Below are 24,750 nucleotides of genomic sequence, written 5' to 3'. Positions count from 1 at the left end.
TATATGCCAATAAGATGGAAAACACAGAAGAAATGGACAGATTCCTAGATATATATCAATTACCAAAGTTGAACAAAGAAGCCCTAAAAATTCTCAACAACCCAGTATCAACCAATGAAATTGAAAACATAATTAAAAAATTATCAACTAAGAAAAGCCCGGGCCGTGAAGGCTTCACTGATGAATTCTACAAGACATGTAGAGAGGAACTACTGCCACTACTGTTTAAACTCTTCAATGAAATTGAAAGGGAAGCAATATTCCCAAATTCATTCCTGGAAGCAACCATCACCTTGATCCCCAAAGCAGAGAAAGACCCAACTGAAAAAGAGAACTATAGGCCAATCTCACTAATGAATATAGATGCAAAAATCCTTAATAAGACACTGGCAAATAGAATGCAGAAGATCATCAAGAAGATCATACACCCTGATCAAGTGGGATTCATCCCAGGGATGCAGGGATGGTTCAACATATGCAAATCAATCAATGTAATACACTGTATCAATAGAGCCAAGGACAAAAACCATATGATTCTCTCCATAGATGCAGAAAAAGCATTTGACAAAATCCAACGTGCATTTATGATAAAAACCCTACAAAAAATTGGAATAAATGGTCTCTACCTCAAGCTGATAAAAGCCATCTATGAAAAACCAACAGCCAATATCATACTAAATGGTCAAAAACTGAAATCCATCACACTCAAATCAGAAACAAGACAAGGATGTCCACTATCACCACTCTTGTTCAATATAGTTTTGGAAACATTAGCCACGGCAATTAGATAAGAGAAAGAAATAAAAGGAATAAAGATAGGAAATAAAGAAGTCAAATTGTCATTATTTGCAGATGACATGATACTGTATATAGAAGACCCCAAGAACTCCACCAAAAGTCTTCCAGACTTAATAACCAAATTCAGTCAAGTAGCTGGTTACAAGGTCAACACACAAAAATCAATAGCTGGGCCGGGGATTTAGCTCAGTGGTTTTGCTGCCTGCTGCACAAGTGCAGGGACCTGAGTTCAATCCCCGCTACCAAAAAAAATACAAAACACACAAAAATCAATAGCTTTCCTCTACACCAATGACAGACTCACTGAGAGAGAAATAGGGCAAATAATTCCTTTCACAATAGCATCCAAAACACTGAAATACCTAGAAATCAACCTAACGAAAGACATCAAGGACCTCTTCTCTGAAAACTATAGCACTCTGAAAAGAGAGATGGAAGATGATATCAGAAAATGGACAGACATCCCCTGCTCCTGGGTAGGAAGGATTAATACAGTGAAAATGGCCATACTTCCAAAACTGCTATATGGATTTAATGCAATTCCAATTGAGATCCCAGCAGCATACTTCATGGACCTCGAGAAAACAATCCAAAAATTCTTTTGGAACAAGAAGAGACCCAGAATAGCAAAAGCAATTCTAGGTAACAGAGACATGACAGGGGGTATCACAATCCCCAACCTGCAACTACACTACAAAGCTACTGTGATAAAAACAGCATGGTACTGGCAAAGAAACAGACCTGAGGACCAGTGGAACAGATTAGATGATGCAGAAACAAGGCCAGACACACTCAGCCATCTCATCTTTGAAAAAGGAACCAAACACCCTCACTGGAGGAAAGATAGCCTCTCTAATAAATGGTGCTGGAAAAATTGGGTTTCAACTTGCCAGAGATTAAAACTAGACCTATATCTCTCTCCATGCACTAAACTAAAATCAAAATGGATTAAAGCTCTAAATATTAAAATAGAAACGCTGAACCAGTTGGAACAGAGGTCAGGTAGAACTCTTGAAGACATCGGTGTAGGAAAAGATTTTATGAACAGAACCTCAGTTGCCCATGAACTAGCACAAACAATCAACAAGTGGGATCTCTTCTTATTAAAAAGCTTCTGCATAGGACCGGGGATTTAGCTCAGTAGTTTCGCTGCCTGCTGCACAAGCACAAGGACCTGAGTTCGATCCCCGGTACCAAAAAAACTAAAAATTAAATAAATAAATAAATAAATAAATAAAAAGCTTCTGCACAGCAAGAGAAACCACCAGCAGTGTGAAGAGACAACCCACAATGTGGGAAAAAATCTTCACCTGCTCTTCCTCAGACAAAGGTCTACTATCTCGAATCTGTAAAGAACTTAAAAAGATCAGACCTCCCAAATTTAAAGACCCAATCTGAAAATGGGCATCTGAAATGAACACACATTTCTTAGACAAAGAAGTAGAAATAGCAAATAAATACATGAAAAAATGTTCAACGTCACTGGTCATTCGAGAGATGCAAATGAAAACAACATTGAGATTCCACCTCACTCCAGAAAGAATGGCTGCTATCATGAAGTCAACCAATAACAAATGCTGGCGGGGCTGTGGGGAAAGAAGAACCCTGCTCCACTGCTGGTGGGAGTGTAGACTGGTGCAAGCACTGTGGAAATCAGTATGGACATACCTCAAAGAACTAGGACTGGAAGTCCCATTTGACCCAGCTATCCCCTGCTGGGGATCTTCCCCAAAGCATTAAAAGAATCATTCCACAGTGATATATGTGCACCCATGTTCATAGCAGCACAGTTTGTGATAGCTAAAACTTGGAGACAGTCCAAATGCCCATCAACTGGAGACTGGATAAAGAAAATGTGGTTTTTAATAAAATCGAGTACTACTCAGCCATAAAAAATGAGAAATTAGAGAGATTTATAGCTAAGTGGATGCACATTGAGGGGATACTCTTAAGTGAAATGAATAGGCCACACGTGTAAATACCGAATAGTTTCTCTGGTGTGAGAAACTGAAAGTGTAAATAAGGACTAAAATGTATAATAGGTAATGTGAAATAGGAAGAAAAGGGGCAAAGGGGAAGGAAGTGGGAGGGCTAGGGGAAAGGATAGAAGGGAATGGGATTAATATGAGAAAATGGAAAAATAGGAGCAAAATCTTTGTAAATAGGGAGGACTGGAGGGGTTGAAGGGAGGGCTGGGAAAGGGTGAAAAATAAGAACCAAGAGACATTATGTAAAGGTGCAAATTTCCAATGATGAATGTCATTATATTGTATACCTAAAAGGGACCAATGATTAGAATGAATAATCGATAATGCAAAATAGGAAGAAAAGGTCCAAAGGGGTAGGGGGTAGTGGGAGGGGCAGGGAAAAGCAAAGAAGGGAAAGGAAAAATGAGGAGAAATGGAAAAAATGGAAATAAAGTCTTTGTAAATAGGAAGGGTGGAGGGGGTGAAGGGAGGGCTAGGAAGGGGGAAAAAATAAGAACCAAGATGCATCATGTAAAAGGTACAAGATCCCAATGAGAAATGTAATTGTGCTGTATACCTAAAATGTACCAATAAAAGAATTTAACAAAAAAAACCCCAGGATGTTGTTTTTAAGAAAGGTATTGTTGAGATGCCAGAAGCCAAATTACCAAAATATTAATAAACTTACAGATATTATTGGCTAGAGAAGGTTATTTGGAGATAAGTTATTATATTAAATACTTAATGTATGATTGACTGTACATATTATATATTCCTTGCTTCAGCAGATCATGAGTACAGAGTTTCTTTCAGTCAGAGCTAGAATTAGGTCTCTCAATCATGTGGTTTCAATTAAGTTCTGTTAAAAATAGCTTGTAATAGGGCCGGGGATTTAGCTCAGTGATTTTGCTGCCTGCTGCGCAAGCGCAAGGACCCGAGTTCAATCCCCAGTACCAGAAAAAAAAAATAGCTTGTAATATAAGCATTTTCATTTTTAGCACTTCAACAACTTTACTCCTTTAATCCATACAAAGGATAGACTTTAGGGGACAAAAACAAAAACAAAGGAAGTTCCAGAATTCCTTAGTGCTGGCTCTTTACAAATAGCAAAATCGTGTATTTTAATGTTTAGTTTTCTAATATCATCTATTTGGCTCTGCTTTTATAATACAAATACATGTATTTAAGAAGCCTATGGAAGAATTTTCTTCACTGATTAAAAGTAAATTACAAAAATTTCAAGAGAATTTCTACACAGAGAAATATCACAAAAATTGGAGAATTCTGAATTTTTTAATTTCATATAACTTCAGGTAGACATTTCATATAATTTTATGTAGACATTCTTTTAAGGACTTTGAGTTCACATTCATATCTTCAAAGTAATAAAATTTCATCCATAGCTGTTATATCTTGCCATTTGCTTTTGTTATAATATCTGGAGAAAAAATATAATAAGAGATTACTTCATATGGAAGCAAGTGTGTAACAGTTACTAATAACCAATCCCTAAGGGTAAGAGCTCTTTTTCCCTAGATCACTCTACTTCTACCCCATCAAGCCTTAGAAAACAAGCTCAGAAAACATTTTTGAAAAAAAAAAGAAGAGGGTGGAGGATTTAGCTCAGTGGTTCCACCACCTGCCTCGCAGATGCAAGGTCCCGAGTTTGATCCCCAGTACCAAAAAAAAAAAAAAGGACAGCAATAGCTGGCTCAACCTTTCTGGATATATTGGGAACAGTTCTCTGGAAACACAGAGACCTACTCAATAACATTCTAGAAGAAAAGGCAACAAAACCTGCTGTCAGTGACCATTGCAGGGCTTCTTAACCTCAGCCTTGTAATCTAGTGGAAGCTATCTAGCTGTGCTTCCCTTCTTTGTCCTCCTCAGCCTCCACCCAGGCAGAAGCCCCTTACATTCTCCCACCCAACTGCTCTCTCTTTATTGTAGCTGAATCCAGATTCTTCCCACATACAGCATTCTGGGGTCTTTTCCTCCCCACCTTACACCAAGAGATCTAAAATGGAGCCAGCTTTATCTATTTCCTATTGTCCCTTTCACATTATGATATATTCCTTATGACATAATTGCCTTTAGCAATAGTTCTAAAATTGTGTTACACTTTGGAATTATCTGAGCTTTAAAATAAACTAGTATCTAGGCTGTGCTCCATAGCAATTAGATCAGAATATGTGAGGAATCCAGATAAAACACAAACAGGAAAATATGATACGCAGCTTAGTTTGGGAACCAGAGAGCTATCTTTGCTACTAAAAGTTGAGTCCAGGGATCAGTAACATTAGCATTACCTAGTATACTGTTAGAAATGTAGACTCTTGGGTCTCAATCAAGATCTGTTGTACTAAAATTTCCATTTTGACACAATCTTCAGGTGATTCACAAATTCATTACAGTTGGGGAAGCAATGCCTGTACTACCCTCTATTCCTCCTTGTTCTCCTTGCTAACCTCATACACTGTCTGCTCACTTATGAAAGATCTTGTTCAGTCATCCTCTCCATACCAGCATCTTTGTGTAACTTCCTAAGTGGGTAATAAGTCCATCCAACCATTTAGTGTCAACTACCCTTCACCTTAGTAACATGTACATATATGCCCAGGGCCATGACCTTTACTTTCCCCTATCATAACATAGAATACAGGGCCGGGGGTTTGGCTCAGTGGTTCCACCGCCTGCCTTGCAAGTGCAGGGTCCTGAGTTTGATCCCTGGTACCAAAACAAACAAACAAACAAACAAACAAACAAACATAATACAGAATACATTACTTCTAAAACTTTACAATCCTAGAGACCTTGAAATTATCTTCTAATCATTCTTCTTTCTCTCTACACTGTGCCAGTACTGAGTTTGTCACTAAGCCCTGTCAATATTTTAGTTTAGACTAGTTTTCAAACTCCAGAATTCCTCAGTTTGAGGAATACTTTGAGATACACTAGCTCAGATTTTTTTTTTTCTTTTTGAGTCAGAGTCTCACTATGTAACCCAGGCTGGCCTTGAACTCTCTCAGCAATCCTCCTGACTGAGCCTCCCCAAGTGCTGGGATCACAGGTGTGTGCCACCACACTTGGCTGTTCATGAGAATTTTTGCAGAACTGCCACCTGGAGTTTCTACACCCATCTCAATTCTTTCCAAACCATCTCCACACTTCATGCCGGAATTACCAAGCAAAAAGCAAATTAGATCAGAATGAAATCAAAAGTCGCATGGTAAATGAGGCTTTCTACCATCTGCTCCTCAACTACTACCCAGGACTCTGTTCTCAAAAAGTCTAATCTCCATTCAAGCCGAACATGACTAATTTCAGTCCTTAGCTGAGAGTGTTTAAGCCACTGTGCCTTTACTTATGCTGGTCCCTTTTGGAAGGCCTACAGGCTCGGGATGTCCCTGTGGGCTTCAGATCATCTTCCAGTAGATTCTCTACCTTCCCTGTGTACCCCAACTGAATCTTACCTACACCTCTATTAAAGCACATATACCTCCACTGGACTTTACCTACCTTGCTTCCTATATAAAATTATAGACCTTCCGAAGTGAACAACTATGTCATTATCTCAATATCATCAGCAAACAGTTGTGTCTAGCATATAACATCCAGACTTAAAATTTGCTGAACGAGTGAGCCAACTATAAAGCTTCATCTTTTCATTTGATAGCTACACAAAACAAAACAACAGGCTTAAAAGGCTTCCATAATATAAATGTGTTTGAATGCTTTTTCCCCAAGGAACTAACTGGTATACTTCAACACTGTATTTGATCTACTTGTCTGTGTCAGAGATTATACACACTTACCCGATGTATTCTTTACATAAGATGGCATAGCCAAATTTACCATCAAATACAATAACCTCTCAATATAAATTGCATAATGAGGTTTTCTACCATCTGCTCCTCAATTACTACCCAAGACACAGTTCTCAAAAAGTCTAATCTTTTAATTTTTATATACTAGATACTTTACACAGATTATCTCTAAACCTCACAATTCTTGGAGGTAAAAGCTTACCAATTTTACGACATCAGGCTAAAATTTGTACAGTTTAAGGAATTTATTTATGTGACAGGGTTAGGATTTAAATTTAGGATGTCCTATTACTAAATTATTTCTACTACCATGTCTCAGATACTTGATTAGAGTGGTTTCAATCCAATTTGTCATATATCTGTATGATATTTCTACTTAATGTTACCTAAAAACTCAAACTTCTCACTAGTGATACATATGCATCTAGTTGAAAGCTAAAATACCCTCTCCTGGGTTTTGATATGCCTGGTTCTAGGTCTGATTCTACTAGTAAGTAGCTGTAGAATAGTGATTGGCCAAATCACCTATTAACCTGGTGAGGTCATTTTGTTATCTATAGAATGACTAGATATAAAATAGACTAGCTATATGATTCTCAAATTTTAGTGGTTATTAAAATCACTTTGAGTGTTCAACAGATAGTATTTTGGACTCTTGTGCCTTATGTTTACAGATTGTAGCTTCCCACGTAATGTTGACCGAGATGTTTTCTACAGTCTCTTCTATCTAGCTAGTCAACATTTTCAAACCCATACTCACCATACCACCTCCTCTATCACATCTTTTTTTAGTTTACTTCTACCAATTTTTTGCTTAAATCAGCATAGTGCCAGCTTTTAATGAAGAAGCAGCTTTCTTACAGGGTCCTAGACCATCAAAAGTGAGCTTCAACCTGTAGTCCTGATTAGATTGCCAAACTAGCTAAAACTTTAAATGCCAGGCCTAAAAATAGGGTGTTGCATATTTAAAATAACAGGATCACAAGTTAGCTTGGGGCTTTGCTATTTTTACTAAAGGAAAGGCTGAGACAAGTGGCCACAGGTTGAAAGGGAATTACTTAAGTGGGCAGGCTGCTGTTACAGTGGGAGCTTAGGAAAAAGCCAAGAGGTGGCAGCATTAGCTCAACATTTGTCAGGGGTCTCTGAATTAAAATAAAAACTTTGGCCTGAGCACTGAAATGAATCTCCCAGACACATTTTGGTTCTGAATCTGTTGTTGCACAGGATCTTTCACAAAGGAAGTGCTCAACAAATAGTAGGTGAATACAAAATAATCTCCTTATCTTTAAAAAGAATACTACTAAAAATTAAACCCAAACAACATAAAATTTCATATTGTTATGAGATATCCTAGATAAATACATTTTAAGTCAATGTCATAAGCTAATTCTTCAACACATGAAGTATAGTATTTGACTTTAAAATATTATTTTACTCAAGTTCTGAAACCTGACGACTTGTAATGTTATAATGTCCATTTTGTGCAAAAAAATTCTTAGAATACAATTCATAATTGAATTTCCTATAACAGAGGAATTTATAAGTAAATATTTTTATACAATGCAAAAAATATGGTCAGCATTCATAGTAGGGTACCTTGAGGAATATCTCTAGGAGGAGAATATCTCTTCTTCTTTATAATAACACCTTTACTTTTCATCTGTCTAACTCCTGGTGATGCCTTAATAATACAACAGATTTCTGGTCTGTTCGAAGGAAACTAAAAAGAAAAAAGCAGTCACTATATAACTCCTCCAGCTACTACATTTTTATGTTATTTCAAAAGCAAATAGCCTCAATATTTGTTTCATAGATATTATTAATAATCACACACACATATTAAATGCTTACTCTACTCCAGACCCTAATGGTTTTAAAACATTTGATCATTTAATATTCACAAGCAAGGCAGATCACTCTTATTTCACAAATGAAGAAACTCAGGGCAGAGAGACTAGATAACTTACTTAGGGATAAAGAGCAAGTCATGGCAGGTTTGAAAGTCAAGCATTCCAAAGTGAAAGAGAAAGTCTGCATGATTCATTGAGTTAAAACACAAGTTTAACTTTAATTCTAAGTCAAACATTAGATTCTTTGATTTCTCTACTCAAGTAATTTTGATGATTTTCTGTCAAGCAGACCATCTCTAGGATAAAGAAATACCACATCTTCATAAGTAACGTATCTTGTTAGAACTCAGAAGTAGAGATACGCATTTATCAAGGGCTCCTCCCATTTTAATCCATATTATCCTTTGTGGTAAATACCTATTTTCCTGTTCATTTTCCATTCTCCTGGTACTTGGGAGAATCTATCCACTTCCAGCCTGTACTCCACTTCATTCTTACAGATAAGGTAAAGCTGGTAAGACTTCTGTACTCCTCAGTTGGCCACAAGACAGCCTAGCCAACCAACATACTTAGCAAGCCTGACAGTGCTATCCTCAAAATCACGGTAAGTGGGCCAGTAGGAAGAAAGGGATGCTGACCCTGAAGTTTTGGCACTAAGAAAGAATCCAGCCCTAGCAATACCTACTGTAGTACAAACAGGTATAAAACCTCTCAGGAGGCTGGGATAACCAATTTAGGCCTGTAGGGTTCCTATCAAATAATAAGATCGAGTACAGAAATGATCAAATGTGGGGTCAGGTTCAGTGTCAGAATTATTCTTCAGTATTCAGCTTAGAATAGTTCCAGAAAGAAATGAAGGATGAAATATATTTCTCCTTCTCCTAAAATTCATTTAAACAATAAAGGATGTATCAAACTCACAGAAACTGAGCTACTGTGTATCAGACCTTTATCAAACAATGGATTTAAATCCATAGAACATCAGTTACTGGAGCTGCCAGAGTGGAATAGAATAACAATGCAGGAAATGACTAAAGAATTAACAGACTATCAGGAATTAAAGCAAATTTGAGGAGGAAATCAGAAATTCTGGAAAAATAAAAGTTCATTGAAGTACAAAATTCAATGGAAGGCTTAACAGCATAATAGATACAGATGAAGAAGAAATTATTGAAGGACTTATCCAGAATATGACTAAAAAATATTGAAGAAAATTGAAGATACAAAAGATTGAATCAAGTGTAACATGTGCTAGTTAGCCTTCCAGAGAGAATACAACAAATAATGGGTAGGAAATTTTCCAAACTTCTAAAACACATACATCCACAGATTCAGAGAGCTTAATAATCCAAGCAAAATTTTTAGAATTAAAATGAACAGCAAGCAAAAGCAATAATTATGTATACATTTCAGTGAAATTAAAGGATACCCCAAATAAGGAGACCTTAAAAGAAGCCAGAAAGAAAAAATATACTGCATCAGTCACCAAGATCACCCTCAGGTTCAATGATTTGCTAGGACTCATAGGATTCAGAAAAGCTGTTATAGTTTTAGTTTATTACAACAAGAGAATACAGATTACAATCAGCAAAGAAAAAAAGGCACATAGGGATAAATCTGGAAGAAAAAATTCCAGTTTTTCTCAGCTATTGGAGTTACACAGGCAGTACTCAATTCTCCCATATGTAAAGTGTTGCAAACTGAAGCAGCTAGTAAGCTTTTTTGTTTTGTTTTGTTTTAGAGGAAGGGTCTTACTATGTAGTTCAGGCTGGCCTTGAACTCCCAGCAATCCTCCATCCACAGTGTTACGAATGGATTACAGGCACGTGCCACCACACCTGGCAGGTAGTAAGCTTTGATATGAGGGTTTCTGCTTGGGATCAGTCATATGCATGCAGCAGGCAGCTGACGGACTTCAGACCTCCATCCCCACAGGTCAAACTGATGTAGGATAACTAGCCTCACACATCAAAAACAAGTATTTCCCATAAATCACTTTGTTAACCAACTATCTAGCATAGATATGACCTCAGGCACGGACACAATGATCAGTCACAATATTCCAAGAGCTCTGAGGTCATCTCCAGGAGCCTGGACAAAAGGGAGTCCTGCTGACCTTAGAAATGTACAAGCCTATTAAGTTAATGCTTTTCCACATAAGAGAGTTGCAACTGCAGTATGAAAAAAGACAGTAGAATATTATTATTAAAGAGCAGAGAGAAGCTGGGCACAGTGGTGTGCACCTGTAATCCCAGGCTGAAGGAAGGTTAAAGCAAGAGAATCTCAAGTTCAAGTCCCTCCTAGGTAATTTAGTGAGACCCTGTCTCAAAATTTAAAAAAAAAAATAAGAGGACTGGGGATGTAGCTCAATGTAAAGACCCTGGGTTCAATCTCTTGTACCATAAAAAAAGAGAAAGTAGTTATTAACATAGAAATATATAAACAGAAAAACTCTTTTTTCAAGAATGAAGGCAAATTAAAAGCATTTTTAAAAACCTAAGGCTGTACTCCACCAAAGACCTTCACTAAATAACCTTATGATGAACAAACAAAAAAGAAAAATGACTTCACAAGGATAGTTTAGAAGGCAAGAAGTAAAGGTAAGCAAATTAAAATACATTTAATGTAAACAAAAAATGCCTGAATAAATTAATAGTAATGTTGAGGATTATAATTTGGGTTTCTAAAAAAAGGACAAAATCAAAATTCTGTAATAATAAAAAACTGTAAGTTGGGAATATTGGTCAGCTTTCCCTTGTGGACAAAATACCTGATACCTGAAACCTGAAACAAAGGAGAAGAAATGCATTTGGCTCATGGTTTCAGAGGTTTCTGTCCATAGCTGGCTGGCTCTAAGACAAAAACATCACAGCAGAAGGGCATAGCAGAGCAAATGTTCATGGTGGCCAGAAAACCCCTGGACAGTACCAGAAAGGAAGGGGCCAGGGGCCAGATACAGTACCCAAAGTGACACCCCATGACCCACCAGATGCACACAGAAGCGTCTTTACTGTTCCCCTATGTGGCTCTGAAGCCAGTCAGTTGACAATCCAGCTTAACTGTCAAAGTGGAAATAATGACTGGACTTCAAGTTACTCTAGGGTGAGTTACTGTTCAATCTTTAGACTTTACTTACATATACCTGGCAAATTTTCAAGTTTAGTCTTGTTGAAAGCAAAATAAAGACTATAAATTCCAAACTCATAGGGAAGGGGGGAAGTGGAATAAAAAAAATAAAACATTTTCAGTGTATCAAAAAATGTTAAGCAGGAAAAGAAACCATACAAAAATAGGATATAAAGAAAAAGTAGGCCAGGGATTTAGGTCAGTGGTTTCGCCGCCTGCTGTGCAAGCACAAGGACCTGAGTTCGATCCCCGGTACCGAAAAAAAAAAAGAAAAAGTAGAAGCAGGACCAAGTATATCAGTAATCACAATAAATATAACTGGATTAAACAGAGTTAAAAGACAGACTGTTAAGACTGGACTGAAAACCCAACTGTTTAAAAGAAGTCCGTCCAAAATAAAAGAATTTTGAGAAAGCTGAAAATAAAAGGATAGAAATAAGATGTACTAAGCTTTACATAGCGAATAGTAGAGCAACTATATTTATATTAAGCACGACAGAATTGAAGACAAAAAATATAATGAGGAACAAAGAAGCTTGCTGAAGAATGAAAACAAGTACAATTTCCTAGAAAAACAAAACAATTTTAAACATACACAGAGCCAAAAAAAATAGTTTCAAAATATATAGAGGAAAAATCTGTAAGGCCCACAGGAAGAAACTAATAAATCTGTCAACATAATAATGGCTAATTTCAACATATTACTATTATTGATGGCTTAAGCAGATAATATATCAGGAAAGAGAAAAACAGAGTTAACAAGTTTAAGTGACACAGAAATTTCACCTATTAACAGTTACAGAGTAAACATTAGTTTCAAACATATGAAACATTCAATAATCAATCATGTTTTAGACTGTAACACATGGGTCAACAAATGTCAAAGAATCCATACCATGTACATACTACTTTCTCTGACCAAAATGCATTTAAATTATAAGTGAACAATAAACAGCTCATATACACTTGGAACTTTTAAAAAATCTATGTTTCTAAGGAAATATTAGGTCAAAAAAGAAATCATAAAGGAATTTAAAAATCCTTAATACTGAAATTATCACATCTCAAACCTGTTTGATACAACTAAACCAGTAGTAAGAAGTACGTAACATAAACCCAAAGAAAATATTAAAAAGTCAATAAACATATGAGCAGGAATCAGTGAAATGCATTAAAGAAACAATACAGAGGATTAATAGTCATAGATAGGTTCTTTGAAAAATAAGAAAATGAACCTTTGACAAGACTAGTTTTAAAAAATAGGACTATTGGGCCAGGGATTTAGCTCAGTGGTTCTGCTGCCTGCCTTACAAGTGCAAGGACCCAAGTTTGATCCCTGGTACAAAAAAAAAAAAAAAAAAAAAAAGGACTATTAAGAATAAAAAAGAAGTCACGAGTACAAATACAACTAAATTAAAATAGAAGACCATAAACAACTTTTATTATATTAATTTGAGGGCTGGGGATTTAGCTCAGTGGTTCCATCACCTGCCTTGCAAGCGCAAGGTCTAGAGTTCGATCCCCAGTACCAAAAAAAAAAAGATATAATTATTATATTAATTTAAATACTTTATACAAAATGTACCAATTCATAGGAGTACATGTTTTCTAAAACTAAAGAAAATACTAGGTCCAGATGGACAAGTTTTAACAAATTTTTGTGTTTTGTTTTTGGTTTTTTGGTACTGGAGATTGAACTCAGGACCTTGCGCTTGCGAAGCAGGCAGCAGAACCACTGAGCTAAACTCCGACCCTTTAATAAATTCTTAAGTGGGCTGGAGATTTAGCTCAGTGGTTCCGCCGCTTGCCTCGCAAGCACATAGTCCCGAGTTCAATCCCCTGTACAAAAAAAAAAAAAATCTTAAGTAACAGATAATTTTAATCTTACATAAACTTTTCTCAAGAATAGAAATAGAGGGCAGGGGATTTAGCTCAGTGGTTCCGTCACCTGCCTCTCAAGCGCAATGTCCCAAGTTTGATCCCAAGAACCAAAACAAAAAAAAGAATAGAAATAGAGAATACACCTAACTTCATTTTATGAGGCCAATATCTTTAATTCTAAAACCAGACAAAATTCACTGGGAATAATCATTTAAAAATATGGACAGAAAAATCCAGAGCCAGATAATAACTAAATCTGTCAATGTATAAAAATTATGTAGCACGACAAGGTTATCCTCAAATGCAAGATTATTTCAGTAAAGGCCTACTAATTTATTTCACTATATTAACAAATTAAAGAAGGAACATAATAGATATATCTTGATAGATCCAGAAAAAGCATTTAATAAAACTTTGCAAACAATTTCACTTAAAATCCCAAATGAGAAATATGTTGTACTAGAGTTCCTATACAGGACAATAAGGCACAGTTTATGTAGAAAAAACAAAGTTGCCATTATTCACAGATGATACGACTACCTACACAGAAAATCCAAAAGAATGTACAAATATATATTAGCAGTAGTGAGATTTAACAGCATTTCTAGATATACACAAATACATACAAATTAATTGTACCTTGCCTCCATCAATAAAAACTTAAAATACATAATTTATAAAAAGGAATACTCCAATAGCCTAAAATAATATAACTTTCCTAGGAATACATCTAACAAAAAATTACAAGATCCTTGTAGTTAAAATGATAGAACGCTATTAAAAAATATTGAAGAACATCTAAATAAACAAGAATATCATGTTTATGGAATGAAATGTTAATAAAGGTATTTGTTTTGAGAAAAAATATGAAGGAATAAATGACACAAACCTCAGAATAATAGTTACTGAGAGGATGAATGGAATCATGGTGAAGCTCTGTGATTTTTTTTTTAGGGGACAAGTATTTGTAATGTCCTGTTTCACTGTCTAAATGATAGTGGTCCTAGGGTATTCATTTATTTTTTTTCTTTAAACCAGTATACTCTCTTTCATATGAATGCTACATTTACATAAATGGAAAGTAGATTCCCAGGTCTGTTTTTCTATTTCTTGCAATGGCCCTTTTCCATCTCAAGCTAAAAACTAGAAGATTTTTCTAAGGAAAGGGTAACACAGCTCATTTCTTCTCTGAGGGATTCCCAGGAGTGAAAGGTGGAAGTGTTGTGCTGAAAACAGCTGGATCAAGTGAACATATGTTTAGGAGACTGAAATATTTTGCTTTGAGCAGTCCAAAGAGTTAATGTTGCTGACCTATTAAAAGCGTCAGTCGTAGCATTCTACAATGAATCTCATACCTGAGAAGCCCTAATCATAATCTAGACGGTATCTAGACTGTACCTTTTACATTTATAATTTTAAATAAGAATATATGTCTAGGTCATTGATGTAACATAGAAAATATGTGTGTGTGCGCGGCGCAGGTGTGTGTAGAGAGAGGTGGGGGAGATGAGGAGGAAGAAATGAAGCAGTAAGGAGAAGAAAAAAAAAATTTTTTTTGGTACCGGGGATCAAACTTGGTATCTTATGCCTGTGAGGCAGGTGGCGGAATCACTGAGCTAAATCCCCGGCGGAAAAGAAAATTTTAAAAAAGGGAACGGAAAGGAAAAGACAAGGCAGGATCCTGGAGAGTTCTGATAATCATGAAACAATCATGCTATAATAAAGGGACAACCAGAGAACAAAAACCAAAACAGCTCTTGCACTTAAGTAGTACAGCATGGATGCAAAATCTACATATAAGATTGGAAGATAAAATTGCAGAAATTGTCCAGAGAGTTGAACAAAAGGATGAAAAGATTTATTTTAGGAAAACAGAAGAAGATAAGAGAATTGGGTAGAAAGCCCAATATCCAAATAATAGATGTTCCAAAGAAAAAGAAAAAAGATATTGATAAAAAAGATTGTCAAGATCCCAATGATGAATGTAACTGTATTTTATACCAAAAATGTACCAATAAACTTAATGGGGAAAAAAAAGATTGTCAATGAAATAATTTGAAATTTTTTTCAAAAGTGAAGTGTAGATTTTTCCAAATTTAAAAGAATCCACCACACTCTAGCATAATACTTGTAAAAAGACCAATATACTAAGGTACATCATCATGGAACTTCATAACACAGGGGTCAAGGAGAAGATTCTTCTAGCTTCCACAAAGAAGTACTTGGTCATTTTTAATAAAAGACTAGGAATCAACATGGCTTCTCAAATCAATACAGAAGCTAGAACAATAATAAAGTTATGTTGGAAAACTTCTAAAGAAAATGATCTCTACCTTGAATTGTCTAGCCAGCTTAAATGATTAAACATGAATATGAAACAAATAAATACATTTGCAGTCTTAAAAAGTCTCAAACAGGCGGGTGTGGTGGCGCACGAAGGCTGAGGCAGGAGGATGCCATGAGTTCAAGGCCAGCCTGGGCTACACAGTGAGTTCAAGGCCAGCCTGGGCAACCTACTGAGACCCTATCTCAAAAAAACCAAAAAGAGTGTCCAACAATTTCTATGCCTTGTACCCTTTCCTCAGGTAGCTTGTGAAAGATCAGCTCCTCTAAAAATAAGGCAAAAAGGAAACTATGACCTGGGGGAAAGGGGATTTTCAAAGTGAATCTCCAGATGGCAAAGGGAGATCCCAGGGTGACAATTATGCCCCAGGCACAGAGAACCACAGTGCATTCTATTAGAACAAATGAAAAAGCTCCAAGAGAAATATTTTTGGGTGGGAGGGTACCGGGGATCGAACTTGGGTCCTTGCACTTGCAAAGCAGGCGGCAGAACCACTGAGCTACATCCCCGGCCCTCCAGGAGAAACTTTAAGTTTCAACTTTAACTTTAAAATTTGATCCATGTGAAGATCTACAGAGGTACTTTCGACAACTGGCAAAGAATTTAGGATTGATTAGACAGAAAAAAAATGCTGCTGTGCAAGCACAAGGACCCAAGTTCAATCCCCGGTACCAAAAAAAAAAAAAAAGTTACAGGTTGAATTGTAATCTGGCCCCCCCTACACACACACAAAGGTGTGCTGAAGTCCTAAGCATCAGTATATGTAAAGGTAACCTTATGTGGAAATAGGGTCTTTGTAGGTGTAATCAATTTAGGATGAGGTCATTAGAGTGGCCCTCAATCCAGTATCTATTGTCCTTATAAAAAGAGGGAAATCTAGACAGAGAGGTAGAGGGGAAATGTCATGTGAGGGCACAAACACACACCTCTGGAGGGACGCTATGTGAAGACAGGAGGCAGAGAAATGTCACGAGCCAAGAACTGCCTGGATCTAAACTGAAGCTAGAAGAACAGTCTTTCCTTAGTGGGTTTGGAGGAAACTAGGTCCTCCTAACACTTAAGACTTCAGACTTCCAGCTTTCAGAACTGTGACGGAGTAAATTTCTGTTCTTTTAAGAAGTACCACCCAGTTTGTGATGCTCTGTTATAACAGCTTTAGGGAATTAATATAAAACTAAACGAGATAATTCAGGTGTGGTGTTGCATGCCTGTAATCCCAGCACTCAGGAGGCTGAGGCAGGAGGATCATCACGAGTTCAAAGCCAGTCTGAACAACATGGTGAGACTTTGTCTCAGAAAAAAAAAAAAAAAAGGAAACAAGATAATCACTTACTCCAGAAAACACACAAGAAAAAGTGGTCACAGTTTACCATATGCCATAAATGGGGAAGAATCTACACTGATTATATATGATTTTTGAAACCAAATTGAGAAAATCCCATCAAGTTTCATAAAACTTCCACCCTTCTTAAGTAACAGAATTAAGGCCAGAGATTTGGCTCAGTGGTTCCATTGTCTGCTTCCCAAGCACAAGGTCCCGAGTTCGATCCCCAGTATCAAAAAAAAGGAAAAGGAAACAGAAATAGAATCTCCAAAGGAAAAACAAAGTATTTTTCTGTTCCATCCACTATCTGCTTCCAGGACCAACATACAGCAAAGAATCATCTGCATCAGCTCTTCATAGTCTGAGATTGGTATGACTGGGCCTGCATACATTCTGAAAGATCAGTAAACTGTTCCTCAGTGTCTTTCCAGAATGAAAAGCCAGGCAAATTTATGTAGCTGCTCTTTAAAGAAGACTCAAGTTTATCACTTTTGAAGAATAGTACTGCACTGTGTGCAAATACCATATTTTCTTTATCAATTCATTAGTTGGTGGGCATACAGGATACTTCCAAGATTCAGCTATTATGAGGTGTGCTGCTATAAACATGGGTATGCATATAGCACTGTAATATGATGTTTTTACCCTTTTGGAAAGATACCTAGAAGAGGAATAGCTGACTTGAATCAAATTTCTATTTTTAGTTTTTTGAGGAATCTCCATACTGATTTCCATAGTGGTTGTACTAGTTAACATTTTTTTTTTGTACCGGGCATAGAACTCAGGTCCTTGTGCTTGCACAGCAGGCGGCGAAACCACTGAGCTAAATCCCCAGCCCAGTGGTTTACATTTTTGCCAACAATGTAACAGCACTCCCCCACAGCAGTCTCTCCACCATGTGTTGTTATATGACTTCTTAACAATAGTCATTCTTTTAGGAGTAAGATGGAATCTCAGTGTTGTTTTGATTCATTTTTCACTAATGGCCAGACATACTGAACATTTCTTCATGTATTTATTGGCCATTTGTACTTTTTCTCTGAAGAGTATATTCATTTCAGTTGTCCATTTTTTAATGGGGGCTTCTATTTTGGTCGTTTATTTTAGGGGATCTAATTTTTTTGAGTTATTTATGTAATCTAGATCAATGGTGGTGAACCTATGGCACATGTGCCACAGCAGGCTATTTGTACCATTGAAAACTCTAAAAGGTTTACCATATTAGTCCTCTGTCTGAGGAATAGCTGGCCCCAATTTTTTCCCATCTTATAAGTTCTCTTTTCACTTTGTTGGTAGTTTCCTTTGCTGCGCAGAAAATATTTAATTTGCTATAATCTTCTTTGTTGGTTTTTGATGTTACTTCTTTTACAACCAGAGTTCTGTGCAAAAAGCCCTTTCCTATGCCTATATCTTCAAGAGTTTCACCTATTTTGTCTTCTATCAGATTGTTTGATTTAATATTTAGATTTCTGAACTATTCATTTCAAAATATTTTCAAAATACTTGGGAAGTTCTTCCAAAATACAGTGGAAAACAACCAATAGATATCAATGATGAGAGAAGAGACAGATAAATACAGAAAAAAAATTTTCTCAAAAGAATGAAAATGAAACAAACCAATAATCCAAAATATACTAGAAAAGAAGCTAGAAAAGAAATTCTGTAAAACAACTAAAAGGGCTCAATATATCCCTCCCTTTTTTGAATCAAAAACCATCACATTCAAACACATCTTTCAAGAAGATGTTTTCTGTTTACAAATGACAAGGTAGAAAAATAAACAAGTTATCTGGAAAAAAAATTAGCCTAATCTCAGTTTCTGTGTTGAATACCAAATACCAAAATATAATTATATGGACAGTGGTAGCTACTGTTTCGTCTGCTAAGCAATCTTCTCATATCTCTTTCAGCTGTAAACCCTGGTTCCCTAACCACAAAAGTGAGCAAAGGACCTAGGCTTAGCCAAATATAGTTTGCAATTTCCCTCAATGATAATCGGATAAGGGATAGACATGTGACTCAGGAGAAGCTAATTAGTAACTACAACTGGAAAACACGCACATAAATAGAAACCTTTCTCCTGACCCAAGGCTCTGGTAAGAAGAAACATCCTTTGATTCCTTTCCATTTAGCTACTGTGAATCTACTGGAATTTTTTTTCCTGTGTGGCTGTCATGGGTCTTATATAAGATATCTTACAGTTAAAACACTATTTTAAACTGATAACAACTTAACTCCAACCAGAGACAAAGACCTTACGGTTCTACACTCCTCTCCATTTTATGCTTTTTTAAATTTCTTTTTTTTTTTTTTTTTTTTTTGGTATAGAGGATCGAACTCAGGACCTTGCACTTGCGAGGCAGGCGGCAGAACCACTGAGCTAAATCCATCGTCCTTACATATTTTCATATTGTGTATTCATTCATAATTTATGGAATTATAGTAATTTTAAGGCTTTTTTAATCCTTTTATACTAGTTAAAAGTGATTTACATACAACCATTATATTAGTAGACTATTCTGACTTTACCATTCTGTTTTATATTTTAATGTTTTCCTGTTGTTATTTAATATCCTTTCATTTTAATCTGAAGAATTCTATTTTGCACTTCTCACAAGATAAGTCTTGAGGTGAAGAACTCTCTCAGCTTTTGTTTGTCTGGCAATGTCTTCATCTGTCTTCCTATACCAACTTTGCCAGGTATAGTACTCCTAGTAGGCAATTACATTTCCTTTCAGCACTTTAATTATATCATCCAGCTCCCTCCTGGCTTGCAAAGTTTCTACTGAGAAGTCCACTGATTCGCTTGTGAGGATTACTTTGGATATTAAGAGTCTGTTTTCTCTTGTTTCCTTTAATATTCTTTTATTTTTGATAATTTAGTTATAATGTGTCTTGGAGAATTCTTCTTTAGGTTCATCTTCCTTGGAATCCTTTAAGCAGAGATATTAGTGCCAAGTTACACAGATAACAAAGAATCAGGCAAACATGACACTACCAAAGAAAACTAATAAGTCTCCAATCATTGATCCCAAAGAAATAGAGATCTAAGAAATGCCTGAAAAAGAATTCCAAGTAATTATCTTACAGAAGCTCAATGAAATACAAAACAACACAGATAAACAACTAAAAAATTTAGAAAAATAATGAAAGAACAAAATAAGAACTTTAACAAAGAAATAGAAACCATAAAAAAGAACCAAAGAGAAATCCTGGAGCTGAAGAAAAACAAAACAAAACCCAAAAAACAGAGTTGAAGAATTCAACATAAAGCTTCAATAGGAGATTCAATCATGCAAAAGAATTAGTGAACTTATGGAGAGGTTATTTGAAATTATCTAATTAGAGGAACAAAAAGAGAAACTTAAGAGTGAAGACACTATGAGAGACCTATGCAACACTATCAAGCACATGAATACACGAATTAAGGGAGTCCCAGAGGACGAGAGAGAGAGAGAGAGAGAGAGAGAGAGAGAGAGAGAGAGAGAGAGAGGAGGGATGACAGACATTTAAATAAATTGCCTGAAAAATTCCCACCTCTCCTACCCCTCTGGACCTTTTCTTCCTATTTCAAAGTATCAGTTATTCCTTTTAATCATTTTTATCCTTATCTACACTTTCAATTTCTCACACCAGAGAAACTATTCGGTATTTACACGTGTGTGTCCTATTTATTTCACTTAAGAGGATGGCCTCAATATGCATCCATTTACCTGTAAATGTCTATAGTTTCTCGTTCTTTATGGCTGAGTAGTACTCCGTTTTATAAAAAAAAACCCACATCTTCTTTATCCAGTTTCCAGTTGATGGGCACTTGGGCTGTTTCCAAGCTTTTGCTATTACAAACTGTGCCGCTATAAACATGGTGCACATATATCTCTGTGGTATGATTCTTTAATTCTTTTGGGAAGATACCCAGCAGGGGAAAAGCTGGGTCAAATGGGACCTCTAGCCCTAGTTCTCTGAGGAATCTCCACACTGATTTCCACAGTGGCTGCACCAGTCTGCACTCCCACCAACAATGGAGAAGGGTTCCTTTCTCCCCACACCCCCGCCAGCATTTGTTATTGGTTGATTTCTTGATAGCAGCCATTCTTTCTGGGGTGAGGTGGAATCTCAGTGTTGTTTTCATCTGCATCTCTCGAATGACCAGTGATGTTGAACATTTTTTCATATGTTTATTTGCTGCTTTTACTTCTTTGTCTGAGAAATTTCTGTTCATTTCAGATGCCCATTTTTGAACTGGGTCTTTGAATTTGGGGTCTGATTTTTTTTGGTTCTTTATATATTCTAGATAGCAGTTCTTTGTCTGAGGTACAGCTGCTAAAAATTTTTTCCCACATTGTAGGTTATCTCTTAGCTCTATTGGTGGTTTCTCTTGCAGTGCAGAAACTTTTCAATAAGATGAGATCCCAGTTGATTCTTTGTGCTAGTTCCCGTGCTACTGAGGTTTTGTTCATAAAGTCTTTTGCTATGCCAATGTCTTCAAGAGTTCTACCTGACTTATCTTCCAGCAACTTTAGTGTTTCTGTTTTAATATTTAGATCTTTAATCCACTTTGATCTTAGTTTAGCGCATGGTGATAAGTACGGGTCTAGTTTTCATCTTTGGCAGGTTGAAATCCAGTTTTTCCATTTATTAAAGAGGCTTTCTTTCCTCCAGTGAGGGTGGTTGGCACCTTTGTCAAAGAGGAGGTGGCTGAGTATGTTTGGAGTTGTTTCTGCCTCTTCTAATCTATTCCACTGCACTTGATCTTAGCCAAAAGGCCGAGAAGCGATAATCTATTCCACTGATTCTCAGGTCTGTTTCTTTGCCAATACCATGCTGATTTTATCACAGTAGCTTTGTAGTATAGTTTCAAGTGGGGATTGTGATACCCCCAGCCATTTCTCTGTTGCCTAGAATTGCTTTTGCTATTCTAGGTCTCTTCTGGATCCAAATGAATTTTTGGATTGTTTTCTCTAGTTCTGTGAAATATCTTGGAATTTCAATTGGCATTGCATTAAATCTACATAGCAGTTTTGGGAGTATGGCCATTTTCACTCTTTTGGTTCTTCCTACCCAGGAGCAAGGGATGTCTTTCCATTTTCTTATATCCTCTTCAATCTCTTTTCTCAGGGTCCTGTAGTTTTCAGTGTAGAGGTCTTTTGCTTCCTTTGTTAGACTGATTCCTAGATATGTCACTTTTTTGGATGCTATTGTAAAAGGAATTGTTTCCCTAATTTCTCTCTCAGTGAGTCTGTTATTTGTGTATAAGAAGGCTATTGGTTTTTGAGTGTTGACCGCGTATCCAGCTACTCTACTGAGTCTGTCAATTAAGTCTAGAAGTCTTTTGGTAGAGTTTTGGGGTCTTCTATATAAAGTATCATATCATCAGCAAATAATGACAGTTTAACTTCTTCCTTTCCTATCTTTATTCCTTTTATTTCTTTCTCTTTTCTCATTGCTGTAGCTAGTGTTTCCAGAACTATATTGAACAGAAGAGGTGATAGAGGGCTTCTTGGACAATATTATCTCATAAAAAAACAGGCTGCTATATAACTGAAATATAAGAAAATACTTGAATATTAAAAATATTGCCAAAATAAAAAATGCAACAAGTGGCAGAAAAACATAATCAACAGAGGTGAATATCTTTTTATGTATATGTTATGAAGAAAATAAAAATCAAGTCATCTCTTATGACCTCTTCTTCTCCTTTGAGGTCTATCAAATCAGGACTGGGGAGGTTCGCAAAATTTATCTCACTTGAAAATTTCCCTTCTGCACTTTTATCCTCAAACATCCTTGCCTCAGTTTATATTTGTGCTGTTTTGCTGCATTTACTTGAGCTATTCCTTTCCATGGCCACAGTCTGGGTTTTGCTTTTAATTAGGAAAATAAAATAGAATTATTCCCATCTCTGATCTTTGTAGCTTTCTCACTCTGTTCCTCAACTCCTTCACCTGTTCTGTGATCTCATAATTAATCTCTTTACATATCACTTCTCTTTCCTTCCCTCCCTTCTCTCTTCAATGTAGATTGTGTTCATTATTTTAACTATTCTCTTCCAAAAAATTTCAGTTGTTTTGCTTCTTTGTCCTCCCAAACCAACCTGCAGCCAAATTCCAACTACGAATCAAGCCAACTCTCTTATGTTCATCACTACCGTAGGTTACTGAAAAAATTAATACATTCAAAAACTTCTGCTTCTACCAAGATGGAATTAAAGGGACTATATTTACCCCTTTGCTTGAAATAACCAAAATAAACCGGATAAAATACATGAAGCAACAATTTTCAAGAAACAACATAAAAAATACAGAGTTGAATACCTAGGAGGTTCTTGCTTCCATAATGGGTAACAATTATCCTACACTGAACTGCTTCAGACTTGAAATCTTAAAAGACCTATAAGAATCAAATAGTGGGCCAGGGATTTAGCTCAGTGGTGCCACCGCTTGCCTCACAAGCACAAGGTCCTGAGTTCAATCCCAGATACCAAAAAAAAAAAAAAAAAGAATCAAATAGTTTTCAAGTTACTTATATGTATAACACAGAACAAACAGAAGAAATTATTTGCGAACTATAAGACACAGAAACTATCCAATAGAAAATATATTTTTAAAAGGTTTTTAAAAATTTTAATGAAAAGGCCATCTTTGAGCTGTGGGATAACATATGGGTAAGTGGAGTTACCAGAGGAAAGGAAGAGTAATAGAAAAGACATTTTAAGAAATAGGTACTGAAAAATTCCTAAACTTGACTATTACTAAAAATACCACAGCTTCTAGTACCTTAAAAAACTGAAGCACAAAAAAATGAAGAAAATTACACCAAGATACATAATAATCAAATTACTCAAAATTGCTGAAAAATAAGTAGACAGAATAAACACATGTTGTATATAGGAACAAGGATAAGGATGATTATAAATTTGTCGTAAGCAATGCAAACAAGAAAAACTTAGGGCAATATTTTTTAAGTATTAAAAGAAAAAAGCTAAAAAAGCTAAAAGCTAAGAAGTCTAACAAAACTATCAGAACTGAAGTCAAGAATAAAAGTGTTTTAGCTGGGGATTTAGCTCAGTGGTTCCGCCGCCTGCCTCACAAGCACAAGGTCCCGAGTTCAATCCCTGGTACCAGGGGAAAAAAAAGAATCAAACTGTTTTAATCAGAAAAAGCACAGTGAACTAATACCTAGTAGACTCAAACTAAGAAATGTTAAATAAAGGAAGTCCCTTAGGCAGAGCAAAAAATAATACTAGATGTAAATCTGAATCTATACAAAGGAAAAAGGGCACTGGAAACATGATTACTGAGATACACAATTATTTTTTCATATTCAAATAACAGCAATGTTTTATGGGGTTTATTACATTTTAAAAGTAAAACTATTTATTCACAGATTATATGATTTTATATGTAGCAAACTCCAAAGATTCCATAAGAAAACTGCTAAAAGAGTAACAGAAAAGACATTTTAAGAAATAGGTGCTGAAAAATTTTAAGAAATGGGTGATGAATAAATTCATCAACATATCATGCTACAAAGTTAACAAACAAAAATTAGTTGCATTTCCACATACTAACGATGAACGAAGTGGAAAGGAATTACAAAAATAATTCCATTTATAATAGCACCAAAATTAATA

General features: G+C 36.0%; 1 protein-coding gene across 2 annotated transcripts in view; it reads right to left on the bottom strand.

The window, feature by feature from the left end:
- Positions 1-4,044: 4,044 nt before the first annotated feature.
- Positions 4,045-24,750, bottom strand: part of Meikin (meiotic kinetochore factor) — a 73,395-nt gene continuing 52,689 nt past the window's right edge. For both annotated transcript variants that reach the window (XM_021241749.2, XM_021241751.2), the window contains 2 exons: positions 8,189-8,312; positions 4,045-4,203 (listed from right to left, as the gene is read on the bottom strand). In XM_021241749.2, the coding sequence (XP_021097408.2) occupies positions 4,172-4,203; positions 8,189-8,312 (156 nt within the window). In that variant the 3' untranslated portion in view covers positions 4,045-4,171. The remainder of the gene's footprint in view (positions 4,204-8,188; positions 8,313-24,750) is intronic.

Source organism: Heterocephalus glaber, unplaced genomic scaffold (genome assembly GCF_053883595.1).
Source record: "Heterocephalus glaber isolate CG9 unplaced genomic scaffold, H.glaber_assembly_v1.0 deba00001606, whole genome shotgun sequence".
NCBI lineage: Eukaryota > Metazoa > Chordata > Mammalia > Rodentia > Bathyergidae > Heterocephalus > Heterocephalus glaber.
This window is presented reverse-complemented; position numbering and strand designations above follow the sequence as displayed.